The sequence below is a fragment of the Mercenaria mercenaria genome, chromosome 19 (assembly GCF_021730395.1).
Source record: "Mercenaria mercenaria strain notata chromosome 19, MADL_Memer_1, whole genome shotgun sequence".
Classification (NCBI taxonomy): domain Eukaryota; kingdom Metazoa; phylum Mollusca; class Bivalvia; order Venerida; family Veneridae; genus Mercenaria; species Mercenaria mercenaria.
The window spans coordinates 30,002,694-30,019,761 of NC_069379.1; the positions used below are offsets into that span (position 1 = coordinate 30,002,694).

The 17,068-nt window shown below is 34.9% G+C and overlaps 1 protein-coding gene across 1 annotated transcript in view; it reads left to right on the forward strand.

Annotated features, from left to right (window-relative positions):
• Positions 1-13,641, forward strand: part of LOC123541960 (uncharacterized) — a 74,407-nt gene extending 60,766 nt beyond the window's left edge. The window contains exons 7-11 of the mRNA XM_053531933.1: positions 715-1,316; positions 1,761-1,856; positions 6,585-6,792; positions 8,242-9,127; positions 9,712-13,641. Of these exons, the coding sequence (XP_053387908.1) occupies positions 715-1,316; positions 1,761-1,856; positions 6,585-6,792; positions 8,242-9,127; positions 9,712-9,819 (1,900 nt within the window). The 3' untranslated portion in view covers positions 9,820-13,641. The remainder of the gene's footprint in view (positions 1-714; positions 1,317-1,760; positions 1,857-6,584; positions 6,793-8,241; positions 9,128-9,711) is intronic.
• Positions 13,642-17,068: the final 3,427 nt, after the last annotated feature.

A 17,068-nucleotide genomic window follows, 5' to 3' on the forward strand; every position in this document is an offset into this window, starting at 1 on the left:
AGTTTATAGTGAGATATTGTAGTACAAACATTATGCTAATATACATATGTATATGTATGTATGTATGTATGTATGTATGTATATATCTATGTGTTTGTCAAGAATAAGCGGGCCATATCCTATGGTTAAAAAAACAACTTTAGAAATGAGTATATGTATTTTTAATAAAAACGTGTGTTTGTATAATATATGTCAATCAACAAAACGGGCATGGCATTGTCAGCCTTTAAAACTTTAATGGACGACAATTAAGCAGGATGTAAGTTCTGATGTTATGACAATTCATTTTCCTCGTTTTGTTATTGTCATGACAGTCAGCATATTTAGAGTTTACGGTTTAGTCAAAGAAATATCCTACTGTGGTCAATTATAAAGGCTCAATTTTGTTTATACTAGAATAATACGTCCTGTTATGGACTTTATATACTAGAAGTCGTTTTGCGCATTGTTAACATAATGACAATGCTTAATACAGACAATGTCATTACAGTATCTGAAAGAAACAATATTGATATTATAAATATTTAGTGTTTTCAAAAAATGAAATCTTTATGAAAGTAGAAATAATACATTATCTGTAGTCATATGCATTTGGTTTTACACATTCTTTGACAAAAAGTCTGGCACAAGAAGTTTACTATCGCTTTAGTGGGAGAATGTGTAAGAAAAACAATGGATAACCAAAAGCTAGCTCTTGTGTACGTTTTACTACAGGATACATTCCAAATCACTTGAAAAAACAAATTGGAGAAGCATCAACGGTGAAATCATTGATGACATGGAATTAGAAACCATGACTTCGAGCCGCCCCACGGAAAACCAATCCACACTTTTTCTTAAAGAAAATGTATATGTCATAAGTAAAAAATCAAATGATACTGTTGAAAATGTCGCTGAAGATAATACTTTTATAATGAAATCAGCCACAAATTTTGATAATATCAGTAGTCAGCAGGCCCCAAATAAACGCTTAAACGAAAAGGAAGATACACCAATCCAAGCAAAAACACACAGACAGGCCAGTGACGCTAATTATCAGCTAAACTCTACCGCTGCAGAAGAACCCAATTACACAACGTTAAGAGAAGATGAAATTATCCCGGGGACAGTGGATGTTCCTAATGCAAGCACCGAGTCGAAGACGAACCTTATGATATGGTCAGATGTTAATAATAAGCCTATATTGGCAGCGGCAAATCGATGTAAAGAAACATTTAGTCACTTGAAATATAGGGTTCAAGTTTCAGTTGTTAAACCGTTAAAATCCGGAGACGAGAATAATACTCAAACTGAGCAAAATAAAGCACATCAAAATGGTATGTAGTTATTTTAACTTCGTATTTCATGTGGTTCTAATCTAAATAAACTGTACTTCACGCAGCTATAAACGTCAATAAATTTCATAACAACAGATGTGGTCTGCTTCAACATGCTGACCGCTTTAGTTTGTAAAGTATACTGGTAGGGAATTAATTGAAAAAGAAATTAGCTTAATATTAAAATATCAGCGTTACAAATAATTTCTTTAAGCTACTGTTGTTTTAAATCTTATACATCTGAGTGTTTTTTCTACTAGTCAGAAATATTAAGATATTAAACCAAATGTTGCATATTCAGCATGATTTAATATATAAAACAATCACAAACACTTAAGCGATTTTTTTCAGAGACAAAATTATAATTTCGCCTTATACAGTGAAGACAACCATAGTTTCAGGATTCTTGTTTCTATAATTCACATATATTTCATTTCATTCAAGATAACAACAGCCGTCTAGACTGGAACAAGGTGTTTAAATTTCTTGCTGAAAATTTGCCACCGACAAATTACAAACTATTCTTTGTAAGTTTATATGGTAAGTTTCTATATAATTGTTCTGTTGTGTTTTTCGTTTATCAATTCATGAAAGTTAGTGTTTTATTAGACTTTCTTTTATATAAGTCTTGAGATTTAAACAACGTACTTAACATTACGCAGTACGTGTTTACATTTGTTTTCTTTGTTTTTAGGGTTTTTTTTTTCGGGGGGGGGGGGGTTCTTTGTCTATTTGTTAGTAAAAGTCAGTAATATATTATAAGGTGGTTAGTGAATATAACGGACTTGTTGAAAATGGTTATCAAGAAATTTTGCATCGAATCTTATATCTCTATGGAATATTCAGAATATCGTCTGTTTGAAATTTCTCTTATTGATTCTTAACAAAACACGGTCATGTCTTCACTCCTTTTTTAACGCAGTACTGTGATTTTAATATTGGACTGCTTCCATGGGTCTCATTTCTACATTTTTTACGTCGAGTCCAATTACCATTCGTTTAATAACTGAAAACTAATTTCATGTTCAACGCAATTTAACTCCTTTTTAACATTATTTCCGACACACAATTAGTTGCAAAATACGGTAAATAAACTTGCGTCAACAAGGTTGATAATTTACATCTTCGTGCATAGTTCATTGTTTGTTATGTCACAGTCAACAACTTTTTTATTTTATTTTTTCTTTTCTTTTTCTTTGTTTTTAAAATTACTTAAGCCATTATGTTTGCTGAATTGTGCAGATTCAATGTTTTATAAAATTAACTTTCATTGTACCTACAAGATAAAAAGCCGTACAAAGATGGAGAATAAAGGTAGATCTTTTACGGAATGTCAGGCAGATTTCTAACTGCACCTTTCAAAACAATAGATGTTGTTCTGAAAACCTCTGTGCCTACTAAACCATTTTATTCTAACTAAAAGTTAAGGGTAGTTTTCAAGGAAGCACAGAGGAGACCAAGAGAGCCAGCGGCATGGTTTGCAATAGTTGATGTACAGATATAACAAGCGCGTTGATTCAAAAATTAAAATACAAGTACGTATGCAAGATGCGTTAAATAAAGGGGATTGGGGTCTTAGGAAGCATAAATATTCAGCAGGGAAAGCCACATTGAGCAAATGCACAAAGAACGCACACCTCCTAGGGACATTGAAACACAGCAAGTTTTCAAGGTCATGGCCCAATCAACATATTTATAAAGTTTACTTAAAGTAAGTGGACAAGATTTTCTTTGTCCTATCAATAACTTTTGTATGCATTGAGCAATTTTTTTATATTTGTCCCAAAGATCAATGTCACAAAGGTAATGTAATATCATGTCTCAATCTGACTAAAATACATCTCCTATAACGCTACGCATAGGACCTGAGAACGACCTATTCATAGCCTCGTTCTGACGACCCTTTCGCTAGCCAATCAGAGCCTAACTTACAACATCTTGCAAATCTACATGTAGCCTTGACTTTTGATATTTACAATTCTTATGTCGTAAAGTATCAGATAGCTGGCTAGCTCAGTCGATAGGCTACTTGCTTCGTAAGCGAGGGGTCCTGGGTTCGAGCCCTGGAATGACTGCGCATTTTTCTTACTCTTTGACATTCGAACAAGTCGTCTGATTGGATAAAATAAAAATAGCAATACTGGAAATCCAAAATATACAGAAGACGAATGTGAATGGGTCGTTCTCAGATCTTCGTTTAGAAGATCAAGTACTTCAGTCAGATTGTATCATGTCTAGGCCGGTCATAACTATGACATACAGGGAGCAATCTTGAGATAATACCCTCAGCGAAACAGAGTAATGTCTGACGATACAGGTCCCTGTTGGGGTTAAAGGTCATGTAAGATTTTCTTGGTCTTGTAACTTTGAATTGTAATGACTTTTGAAAAATAAAATGACTGAAATGTTCGACTCTCCAGTCACTGAGACGGTGTGTCAACAAACAACGGATTCGACATTGTTGCTCTTTCAGCATCGACATTCTTGTTACATCTTTTTAGGATTTTTATCAGATAATGCTACATTAAGTATCTGTTTGAAGGCAAATATTGCTCAAAATGTGTTATTTTGTAACATTATCATTCAGGCAAGTGAATCAAAGTGGCAACATTTACTGTTATTTGTGCCATGACAACGAATTACCTGTTTTCACATAATCCAGATATAAGTGTTTGGGATGGGGAATCTTATAAAAAGAGTTTTAATTCGGTCTATCGTCAAATAACATTTGAAATATTACATAAAAAGGAAACTGCCGTGTTCAATGAAGGTACCTTTGGTGTAGTTAAATTTCTCTAATAAAGTTACCAAAGCCAAATTTTACATATTAAACTGTCAATCTTGAGAAAACTAATTTTTAGTAAATTCATGGACAGAAAATACTTATAAATGGATTTATAAATATAAAACGCAATATCATAATAGAAGGGAGTTAACTATCATATATGGCTAAACATAAGGCTTACAGGCTTTTTAAATTGGTAGATTCGTAATGTCTTTTCGAAATTGTTTGTGGCATTTAAAAAAAAAATGGGCTCCTTAGGAGGCTATGGCGAAGTACTATTCGAACGATGACAATTAGAAAATCAGGCTGGTAGAAAAAATGAATGCATACATATGTAGTTTTGTCTCAAACATATAACAAATTAGAGCAGTCTGATTTCAGTTTTGTAATAGATAAACAGACCTCATATCCATGAATGAAATCGAATCTAGATATAACACATGTTACTATGCTCTAAATCAGTATTCAAGTATTTAGTGTATACATGTATTGCTGTCTCTTAACCAAGGTCAATACAAAGTTTTATACTATAATGCGGCTCCAGCTAAAGAGTATACTGGCATTTGCAACAGAAGTGTTCGTTTTCCTTGCAATAATTACTTATTACTTTCATTATCCTACCTTATTCAATGTGAAAAAAGTATTGGTATATAAATATGCTCTCAGATAGCAGGATATCCTAGAAAGAAATCTCTATAAATTGTAGCTAATTAAAATAGTTTAAACAATAAAGTGTAAAATGGTACAACCGAGTCCAAGAACTTCAAGTTTATAGTAAATAATATATTGAAATATTATTTACACTGTAATTATAGTAGGCTGAAATGTACTCATGCAGGAACAAATGTTTTATATATAAAGAAATAATTGGTCCAGGAGCATAATAAAACGAGATTAGAGCCTGGATAAAAGCCTGCGACGCTAGGTCCAAACTACTTTTCTTATGTAGTCTCCTAATTGTTGGAAGTAGTATTTGTTTACAAATGAACCTTAGCAAAACGAGTACCAGTACAAAGTTTAAGTTCCAGATATGGAAAACCTGGGAGGCGCATATTAATTTAACTGTAAATTCATCATAGGGTTTCTGGTCCGTATACTTCATTGTGTTTCACTTTTTAGTTGATTTTATGCTGCCTAGCATTTTCATAGGACATTTTTCATAAGTTTTGGCATCTCACTTTTTTTAACTTCACGCAATGTTTCCTATTGAATGATGAAATTGTACAAGTTGTGCAATAAGTGCAATACTGTGAAATCATTTTTATTCGTGGGTGATTAATTTTCGTGGATTTCGTGGTTCAGCTCAATCTAGAAAGCCCAATGAACAAATTATACCCACGATAATGTAAATTGTAGTCAATGTCGCCAGAAAAGACACCATAGCCGTCCCATCTGGTTCGTAGTTGTGTGCATGCGGCAAATACTGACCTGCAGCTTTCGTGTAGTTTATGGAGGCTCCATCAACGATAAACATAGGTTTGCGTCGGAACAAAATGGACTATTTCACTAATTAACCCGTGTTTTACGACATGCTTGTCAAAGTAAAAGTAGATACTAAGAATAGAAGTTTGGCGTACTATGCTGCGGCTGTTATTTGATTTTTTAGGCCCCGCTCTGTAATGTTTATATTAAATTCTAATGACATTTAGTAAACTACAACTACTTTGGGACTATTAGATATTATAAATTAATTATTACGCAAATCACTTTATACGTTTCTCGGCTGGAAATAACACATGCACAAGTTCAGCACAGCATGAAAATTTATAAGCAGACGAGCATTCGTTTTGCAATAAAAAAAGGAAATCTTTCAGATGAAAGTCAAGCAATCGTGCTCAAAAGCACATTTTAAGCAACATAAAATCAGCAATTCTGTAATCATAGTTTTGTTTTCTTTTAATTTGCAATACAATACTAGTAACTAGTTCTTGTTTGAAACACGATCAAATGAACAATGTGAGGAACTTTATATTTATTTCGATTATGAATGCTAATTCTGCAAGGTTACGGTTAAGAAAACTTTCGACACTTTTTAACTGGCGCCGAATTTTCTTATTGAATAACGGTATTTCACAGTTTCATTAAGTTTTGAAAATTATGTGTTGTATAGAAAGCGCGGTCGTTAACTGGCACATGATCACTCGCTAATCTCGGCGTATATTGCAAATTCGGTAACCATGGTAGCGCTGTTTGACACGCGTAGTACACATGTCAGAACAAAGTCTTATACTAGATTTATTCCTGTAGAAATTATGATTTTTTATCAAAAATTAAAAATCCACGAATTTACGTCCCCATGAAACAGCTGTTTCGGCCAAAACCGCGAAATTTCATGTCGACGAATTTAAATGATTCCACAGTATATAAAGTATGCGTTTTTAAAGTCCATGAGTGTATTAACGCAAAATATTTCTTGTAGAATTAAGCAACATATTAACCCATGTTTAAAAATGCAGAATTATAAATTGTTTTTGGAAATGTAGACCACCTACCTCAAGGAATGGATATTGATACAAGGATAAGTAAAACAGAATGCGACTTTAAGTCTGGAGGAACGACAACTCTGATATTTGAGCTGTTCAAGTCATGGAAACAGATCCTTGGAACTCGAGCGAAGCCATCTCTGATTGAAAATGCTTTGTCTGAGATGAATTACAATGATGTACGGAATCGGTTTCAAGATTATATGAGGTAACCCACTGACAGGACAACTTAACACAAGCATATTTTGGTAAAATTGGTTTACATGATCAATGAAGTTTGGACATTGAACATTAACATGCGCAGCTATTTGAAGTATTTGAGTTTTGTCGTAGGAGTACAAATGAATAGAAATTACTTCAATTTCTGAATTTTCTAACCAGGTCAAGTTATTAAACATGACCTTAAGCTGGTAACAAAACATAACATTGTTTAGAAACAGGTCATAATCGATTTCATTGTGAAACTAACTATTAAAGTTTAAAAGTTAATCCAAATTTCTTTATTCAACGGAGTACCACCAGTAGAGTTCTTTCGAAAACATTACAAAGAACATTTATCCTATGTGTTCGACATTACAACGACTTTAAATAGACCTCAAAGGGTATTGTAATATTCAGTGCAAATTTTTTCAACTTGAGCACATTTTGCATTTCGAAACTTAGTTTTTAATCTTAGAATGATGCTGTTTAAAGACTGTTTTGTATTTTAGCTCTGGTGGTCAAGTTTTAAGAAAATTGAATAATGGTGAACAATCTTGGTAAAGGCCACTCAATCGGTGTAACAGTTCTTGACAATGATAATTACTTGAAAACTCATGTTAGCTGGTCACATAATGAAAAATTGCATGGAATCACTTGCAAATTTGGCAGTCCCTGTAAATATACATAATTGTATGGGGAAATGAGCAAGTCTCCTTGAAAACGTTTGGTAAAGAGTCAAATAACGAACATTTTCATGCTTTTTAAGACATCGGCGAAACTGGTCAAAATTCTTTCTATATATATATACTAGTACATGTAGTTGAAAGTTTCCACGTCGTCTGGTGGCCGAATTCATCTACAGATTGCAATAATCTGATCAATCTTTACACAGGGTCAAGAACTCTTTTTTACAAATTGTTTTAAAATATTGCAAGTTTTCACGGCATCCAGAGTCTGTGTGGGATATTTTTTAAAATAAATTTAGTTGTGAGATCATACAAGGTACATCTAGATCAAGTTCCATCAACTTTCACCAAAGGTTTTAGAGGACATGTCGTTCGAAGAAAACTGTGGACGGACGGACAACGTGCGACAGATGATAAGTGATCACAATAGCTCAGGCGAGTACTTCGTGCATCGGTGAGCTAAAACAACTACACCTTCTGTAAAATAAAAAAATGAAAAAAATCTACACCTTCGGTACAATAAACTACATCAATTAGACGATTTAACAGACGAAGACAACTTCTATTGACATAGTTTGATTAACGTTCAGACAGATAATATGGTTGTTGCCACAATCGTCCCCGTGAAACTTCAATAATATTTTACAACAAAACTATTTTCTTATTATCCCAAGACTACACTTTTTAAATATACATGTACTTACACCTTATCTAGCTTTTTAAAATCTCAGAATGAAAATGTACTTTGATTGCAATACATATCATTGCAGAGAACCTCCTTTGCTGCCTAAAATTGTCGAGTCAACAAAACCGCCATACGAGTACCCGCTTACACTTCCGTATCAAAGACCACAGTTTAACAGACCAATACCGCAGGAGTCACAAGTACTAGCATTATATGATACAGTTCAAACACAGTCGTGCCTAGCTTGCAGAACAAAGTTCCAGATACAGACATATGAGGAGAATAGAATCGCATATGTATGCCATAACCAAAACAACCAGTTAATGTTAGGAAACTCACCAAGCACATCTGGTCAGATTGCATATAATATATCAAGCTCCTTTAAGATAGACGATAAAGTGAAAGGTGAGAAACGTCGCTGGACTGATACAGATTCGTCTGAATCCGATAGAGATGGCACAGAGCGCAAGTACAGTAGAACCAAGCATTCATCTGTTTTGTTTCAACCATCCCGTAGAAAAGAGAAGAAAAAAAGGGGCAAACACCCTAAACAAAGTGCAACACTTGTCCCTTGGGAAAAGGTTGATAAGGCCTTCATCATAAATCTCATGAAGAGTTATCTTCCACTCGGAAGCCAAATGCTGACGGAGGATCAATATAATGTGTTTATGTACCACACTGTATCCATTATTACAGCAAAGACCGGTGAGTGTGAAAGTGTCGTTACATCCCTAAAAAAAGAAGACTTCGATGAAGCTAAGGAACTGAAAACTAAACGTGGACACGTAAGCTATACCATTGATAGTGAAACAGCTTTACTTATGCTCGGTCAAGATGAATGGGATTGCCTTAAACTATATGCCGTACATGCTCGAGAAAGTGTTCTGAAAAGACTGAAGACGGATGAAAGGAAATTGGCTTGCACGGAATATTTGTTCATTAGCTTTAGTGGTCAATCGATTATTGAACAGGTATCATTGTATATAATCATCCTAGTCATTTGACTTGTACTTATATGATATATCTTTTCTTTGAGGGGCCTCCGTGGCCGAGTGGTTAAGGTCGCTGATTCAAATCACTTGTCTCTCATCGATGTGGGTTCGAGCCTCACTCGGGGCGTTGAATTCTTCATGTGAGGAAGCCATCCAGCTGGCTTACGGAAGGTCGGTGGTTCTACCCAGGTGCCCGCTCGTGATGAACTAATGCACGGAGGGGTACCTGGGGTCTTCCTCCACCATTAAAGCTGGAAAGTCGCCATATGACCAATCATGTGTCGGTGCGACGTTAAATCCAACACAAAATATGTTTTCTTTGGTATATAATATGTGAGGTTTGTTTAAAGATATCGTAGGAATATAAAAGCGAAAACTTCTTAGAAGGAATTTGTGAGTATAGCAGATACTCATATGAAACACTGCTTATGAATTATACAGAATAAACTCGATGTATTAACAGTATTCTGGATAAGATTATCTATAAAAAAAGCTGGGTTTTTTTTATCTTTTCCCCCCTTATTATGCACTATTTGCTATAATAGCAGACCTACATCTTTCAGAATGATGAAGTACATGAAATGAGTCATGTAACTGAAGAGGTCTCTGACTCCATCGCAGATACAACACCGGACAACTCTACTTCTACTGACGAAATGACTGTAAAGTAAAGATGGATAGCATAAAAGTGCAATCAGAATTTCTAAGAAATCTGCGTAGCAATAAAGACAACTTTATATTTATAGGTTACAATATAGATTAGGCAAACGTTCTACCATTTTATTAGTTTTGTATGGTCCGCGTTGCCTGTTAACATCTTCCTTTACCCCTGATTTCTCAGTGAGCTAAATATACATTAAAAGGTTAAACTGACAGCAACATTATCTGATATGCTGTTACATACAGTGTTTTCACAGGCTGCGTAACCTTGAGGTAAAATGTAGCATTCATGAATGAATTATAGTTCAGAATTGCAAACAAATCTCCTTTCTGTTGTATGATACAAATGTTATCATTTGGACTCCTTTATCAGTGAGCAGTGAATTTGTGTATTTCACTGTGAATTCACCATATATGTTCCATTCTAATACTAGTAATGCCCTTTCATTTTGCTTATGCGCAAAAGTTTCATACTTGATTAAGTTCAATTTTTGATAATATTATTAAACATGAAAAATCTAGGTGCATGCGTCATTCCTTATAAGTTATTTTAGCCAACCATTATGAGAAATAAAGGAAGTATTCTATGAGTATAAAAAGCATTTGCCTGATAAGTTCAGAGACGAAATAAAATTATACCCGACTTCTTTTTCACCTTTTTTTCGAAATGAAGTCATCTTGTCTTTTTAGAACGATTACTTTAATAAGACATATCTATGCAGTGGCTTTAGTAAATGGGGTTGAACTAGGTACGTGAGACCGCCATGAAATGAAGTTTCAAATACACAGGAAGTCAGATTACCAAATTCACATTAGGCAGCATATATTGAGCATATTTTTAATGTCCTGTTTAAGGCATTTACCTAGATTTTTTTCTAATGAACTTAAAAATGCTTTTAGATTTATTAGTCTCGCCAGCCTCGATGTTATCCAATAAACTTAGATTTGTTTTTGCATCTTTACATCGTTATATCGTAGGTCGTGTTTAGATATGCGATTAATTGTAGTCTTTTTGTTGTTGTTGTTTTTTCTTTCTTCTTTTTTGTAAATAGAAGCTGATGCAAAATATATCTTGTTAAGCCCCTGAGTATTTTGGTGGTGAATTGGATCTCGTTCAATTCCTCAATGTGAGGTTACATCCGCTGATGCATTAGAATACTGGATATGTCCATGAATGAAATTTGTTTGGTAGTTCACGAGTTATATTTTTGAGGAAGAAGCATTTCATGGTCTAGATCTATATCTCTGTTAAAAGTTGCTAGTTTGCATCGAATATTTTACAGAGCTAGGTCATCATTCGTATAGTGGAAATGAAAATGTGATTTTTACATCTGGAACGTCTGATAAGATATATTTAATCTTGTAAATGTGAGTTGACTGGATAAATATTGAAGTGGTCCGCGCAAAAAGGTACCAATCTCCTTTTTTGTTTTGGTCAAAATTGAGTTAGGACCTTTGTGGCATAAAAAAGAACATTCCCCAACGGATTAACTCCCCTTAGCAGCGTATTCTTTTCTTCTTTTTTTTTTTGGAGAGTAGAACATGGTATTTCAGGTATGCAACATTAGGTCTAACTCCACAATGAGTTGACATCAAAGAGTTCAGGGCTTTCATAGCTGTTTTTGATAATAAAAAGATCACAAGCCTTGTGTAAATGGACTACATTTTGTATATTAATAATTTTAAAAAGCATCAGGTATGTGACATTGATATATTTCATTGATATATTCAGGTAAAATGATGCTCAAATCATGGTTTAAATATCTAGCAAAAATGATCCTAATTCCATGGACTTAGAACCTTTGTTGCATAACTCCATGGACTAAGAACCCTTTTTACATACCTCCATGGACTTAGAACCCTTGTTGCAGAACTCCATGGACTAAAAACCCTTGTTGCATAATTCCATGGACTTAGAACCCTTTTGCATAACTCCATTGACTTAGAACCCTTGTTGCTTAAACATACTCGACAAAAACAACTTTTTAGTTAAAAAGAATGATATTAATATTGCAAAATACACGGATCTTAGTACTGTGACTGTTTAAATAGTATGCAATGTATGGATGCAGTTATTTTGGGAAATATCACAACCGAATTTTACAAAAACGCCTTTTTCCAACATTGTTATGAAATGGAGAAAGGTACTTTTTTGCAAGGACCACTTCAAGGTGATTAGTGTACATAGCATACGGGAGTACATAGCATACGGGAATATGTCTTTTTAAAAGGAATTCCTATAGTTTTTTATGCGCATCTTTCTGCGCAGCCGACACTTTCTATGAAAAACTGAACTGAAGTCAACATTTGTTGAAACATGTTACAGACAATCTTAAATATGAGGAATTTTGAATGAAATAACATTTTTGATAAGTTATATCAGTAATCAAATGTTGATACTGGTTTATGTTGTATTGACAAGTATCATGCCTGACAGGTATCTTGCTATTTTTGTGGTTGTGTTTTCACATCGCATTTTAGTCCAAAGACAGTGTTGTTCATATAATGTAACATAATTGACTTAGTACTGATAAGACAATATCACCTTTCAGATTATTTAGTATTCAATTATAGAAAAAATTAAGAATTTTTAAAACTTTTTTTAACTTTTAGCAGACATACATGTAATCAATTTGGCCTGGTTCGCGCCATTTCCGTCCGAACAGGTGTTGTATTCTAGCGGTCTTAACATAAAATTTAGCCTGGTGACCCATACATTTTTAGCCATTTTTATGCTCACAATACAATTATCTATACACAAGAAGAAAAAGAAAAAATTCTATGAAAGAGTTTTGTCAAAATTTAAAAAAAATATTCTTCACTATGGGTAGTTTTCATTGAAAAAAGTTCACAAAAGTAAATACGAAACAATATTTTTTTTCATTTGTACCCATTATTGTAAGGATAGAGTATTACAAATATGACTATGATATCAAATAAGTATATAATAAAATCTGTAAAAAGAAAAAAACATATTGTGCTGCCTGGATGTATATTTTGGTTGGTATTTATAAAAAAAAAACAGAAAATTATGAAAATGTTGAAAAACCGCTGACAGTTTCAGCAACAGTGGGTGTGTTCAAAACAATTTTTCACAAAAACAAGCCTGGTGACCTATTGTTTTTATTTGTTCATTGTTTTCAGCACAAATTTTCCTATCATATATGTGAATTAAAAAAAATTCTATGAAAGCAAAAAAACTATACGAATTCTCTTTAACTCTGTGCTGTTATATTTCTGGTCCTTTTGGATCATGACGCACGTTCAATTTTACTATAACCATAAATTCAGCTTAAGCCTTGTGCTATGGGCATGAAGGTTTGCACACTTCATTACCTCTCTTAACCCTCAACCTTCGGAATCTATATAACGGACTGATCGATCGTTTAATTTGGGCAGTACAGCTTATTATTCTGCATAGCGAACAGCGCAGACCATGATCAGCCTGCACGGATGTGCAAGCTGATCTTGGTCTGCACTAGTCGCAAGGGCAAAACCACTTCCCGCCAGCAGGCTAAAGGTTAAGCAGATTGCAATTATTTTGACTGAATGCGTCTCATGTTTCCAGCTGATCTTCTGATAATTTTTTTTTTCTGCTGATGTAACAGAAATGTACACCTGTCTTTTTACGAACTTTATAGATATTCTTGTCGCTTAATAGCAATTTTGTTTATAAATAAAATACAATGTGTTTAACTTTTTTTATATGCCACTGATATATACATCGTATAAATGAAATGTTTTATGTGCTATTTATAAGAAAGATATCTTTGTTAATCAGAATTAAATAGCTCCTCATTAAACTTATTTTTGTTCACTTATTGCTGCATACAAGTCAGGTTCTAACAAGCGGTGTCGTGAGTATGATTTTACTATCCTGGTTGCCTAACCAACTTTTTTTTGAAGGTAGAGTTATGTTAGCTTTATAAGTATATAATAAATATAGTTTTAACTTTATTTTAGTAGAAATCCATTGAAATGCAAGGTGAACAAATATATATATACTTCTGTTTGCTTATGTTATGCAACCAATATAGATTGGGAACAAGCAAAAGAAACATTTTCTTCTTCTGGAAAACACTTAAATGCAATTTACTGTCAGTCTCTGTTAAACGCTACCTATTGTTTACTTCATTATTGATCATGATGCGTATAATTATATAACCTTTTGGAAACTTATGTACGGTATGTATTCTGTTCTCCGTGGAAGCTTCCATGAAGCACATGATTTATGTGTGTTTTATTTGCTTAGTTTGTGTGTGTGTGCTCGGATTTAACGTATTTTGCAACACTTGTTTCAGTCATATTCACGACAGTGTCTTATTATAGCAGTGAGCACAATGCCCAATTTTATAGTGCTGCGTCACTTTAATATCCCGCCGTAGACACGTGACATGATTCCCCACACAGTCACATTTTATTCTGACACCGGACTGATGAGTCCTAGAATTATCCTCTTAATGCTGAAAATCACGCCAGGAAACCACTAATTAATACCATTTTTACGTCTTTGTTATGACGTGACCAGGGATCCAAGCAACGGCCTTCCGCTCTCGAAGTGTAAGCTCTACTACTTGAGTACCGAGGCAGTTGCTTGGTCAAGGTCACGATCATTGTTAATAAAAACTAGAAAAGTGTTATCTCTTAATATCTTCAGTTAGGAAACAGGTAACAGAAAAAAAATGTAGTAAAGATGCTTGTATAGAGAACAATGTTTCTATATCAATAAGGGTAGCTTAGGTCAAGGTAATTGTTACTAAATATAGAAAAAATGGTTTTTGATCAATAATGAAGTAAGGAATAATTAGCTTTCAAAGAGACTTATATCAAATAGCATTTAGGTGTGTTTTTTTAAAGGCAGACAACGTTTGTGAACGTTTGAAATGCAGGGGTATTGTTGCTACAGACAGGAGAATATTATCTTTTAAACATTGATAAAGTGAAAATTCAGAAAACACTACAGTTAGGTTTAATTTTAAAAGGCGTTTCGGTATCCGGGCAAAGACTTTGCATCCAGCAATCCATGTCTTAGAATAAGTTTTTAGCTCGGACCAGGTGTCAGGATTCATATGTTAGTTCCCTACGAAACGAAAAACGTTGTCTTGTACGAATACTCTATCACTAATTAACACTTTTTACGAGCTGCGTACGCCATTTGTGTGGCCTTAGCTGCGACCAGCTTGCCTATTCGACAGCACTCGTAAGTTCGATACCCACATCGTTAGCATAATTTATAATTTTAGTTTCAGCATCATGCTGAGTGTCTCCTGGTATGCCAGAGATATTTAGACACATTCTGCTGTCATACTGCTCCAGTCTGTCAGATTCAAGTTGAGGGGCCGTCAAGTTTATAGAAAATTCGGTGTTTGATTTCTGCAGAGAAGAGACTACATTGTGTAATTTTTCTGTTTCAGTCTCACAGAATTATTTGATTTCCTACCGAATTTCATGCTTTATTTCTCTCACAATATCTTACGTTAATTGTTCTTTTATTGCACGAATCGCTTTCAAGTCTTCTTTTGAGAAAGCGGGCGCCATATTGGATCGACAAAAAAGCAGCACAACAATTAAACTCTTAATCAGATTATTCAATATCAAAGTCACTACCACTTTCTTTTCTGTTGTTTTCCCCTTCTTGGCTTCTTGCCGAATGACGATTTATAACGGTTTTTATGGTGGCGCGTTTCTAAGTCAAAAATTTCGTTTGAGATGTCAGGAACTTGTCACACTACCCGTTTCTGCGTTATATCAAGGCACTTCTAAAGTAAAATTAAATGCTTAGATCTACCGGAATTCGGTTTTGTAATGAAAACATATTTGTTTTGCTCATACCCTCGTGGCGATGGATTCCATCAGGAATGAGGTGTCGAGAGTGATTCATATAAGTTGAAAAACTTCCTTCACAATCGACCTAAAATAAATTCTGTATAAATTAACTTAGGGAAGCTAATCTTAAAAATAAAAAAGGAGAAATATTCTAAGTCAAGAAAAAAATCCTTACCAGTTAGAGATAGGTGTCAAATACTTCTCAAAACTGGATGTACCATGCATGTTGTACTACAGAAAAGTGGTCTTGATTTTTCCTTATGACGAGTAATAAAAAAATTACAAGTAACAACAAAGGGTAGTAATTCTAAACTCATGATGGTGTACAACTGAGCCAACTTACATCAAAATCCCTCCATGCATGAACAAGAAATGTCCAGGACAAAGTCATATTTATATGTGATGTTTGGCCTCTTAAGTGGGACCTTGACCTTAGAGCTAGGGACTTGATCACACATCGTTTATCCATGCTTATCTTCTTTCTTCTTTTCGTTCGTGCCTACACTGTCAGAACAGTAGCCTCGATGAAGATTGTGGTTTGCCGCAGATCCTCAATGCCTCCATACAGTTTCTGGTGGATTGAGGTATCTATCGGCCAAGTCGCAGCTCGCTCCTGGTCATGCCTTTTACATCTCTGAAGTATATGCTCCGCAGTCTGATCTTCTCCGCCACATGGACAAGTTGGCGATGATGTCAGTCTGTATTTCTTATACATGTGAGCGTTGAGCTTGTTGTGCCCTGAGCGGAGCCTGACCATCATCACTTGTTCAGACCGATCAAGGTGATGAAAAGCATCTTCCTCCATCCTTGGTCTCGTTAGTGCCTTGGTGATGGTGACTTTCTCCTTGTAACTCACACGTTCTGTTGGTTGTTCTGACTGAGCTCCTAGCTTAGCCAGTTTGTCTGCTTCTTCATTGCCTGCAAGTCCACAATGGTATGGAATCCACTGAAGTGCTACTTTGCAGGTTATAATCAGGCTCTGCATTCTCCTGGCTAGCTGTGGAGCTTTATTGTTGATCAGAGCTACCATGACAGACAGTGCATCTGTGAGAAAGACGACTGAGGAGCTTTCTTCTGCCGAGTCTTCAACCATTGAGACGGCCTTCATGAGTGCTTCAGTCTCTGCCTTGTAATTGCTGCAGTGTTTTCCTGTGGCTGCATGTAGTGTTTCTCTCTTGCCAGATGGGTATTCAATGAAAACTCCTGCTCCTCCATCTTTGACGGCGCATGTGGCTGATCCGTCTGTATAGACATGAGTCCATGATTCCGGAGGATAGTCTTCATTGATCATAGCAAGTGTGAGGCTCTTCCGAATGCCTTCATCCTCTTCCTTTCCGCGGTCAAGACGAGGAACAGCAAGTATCACAGTCACTGAGGACAGATCATTCGCTAGTGGGTTTATAATGTCTTCACTACCTAGGGGAGTCGTTGGTA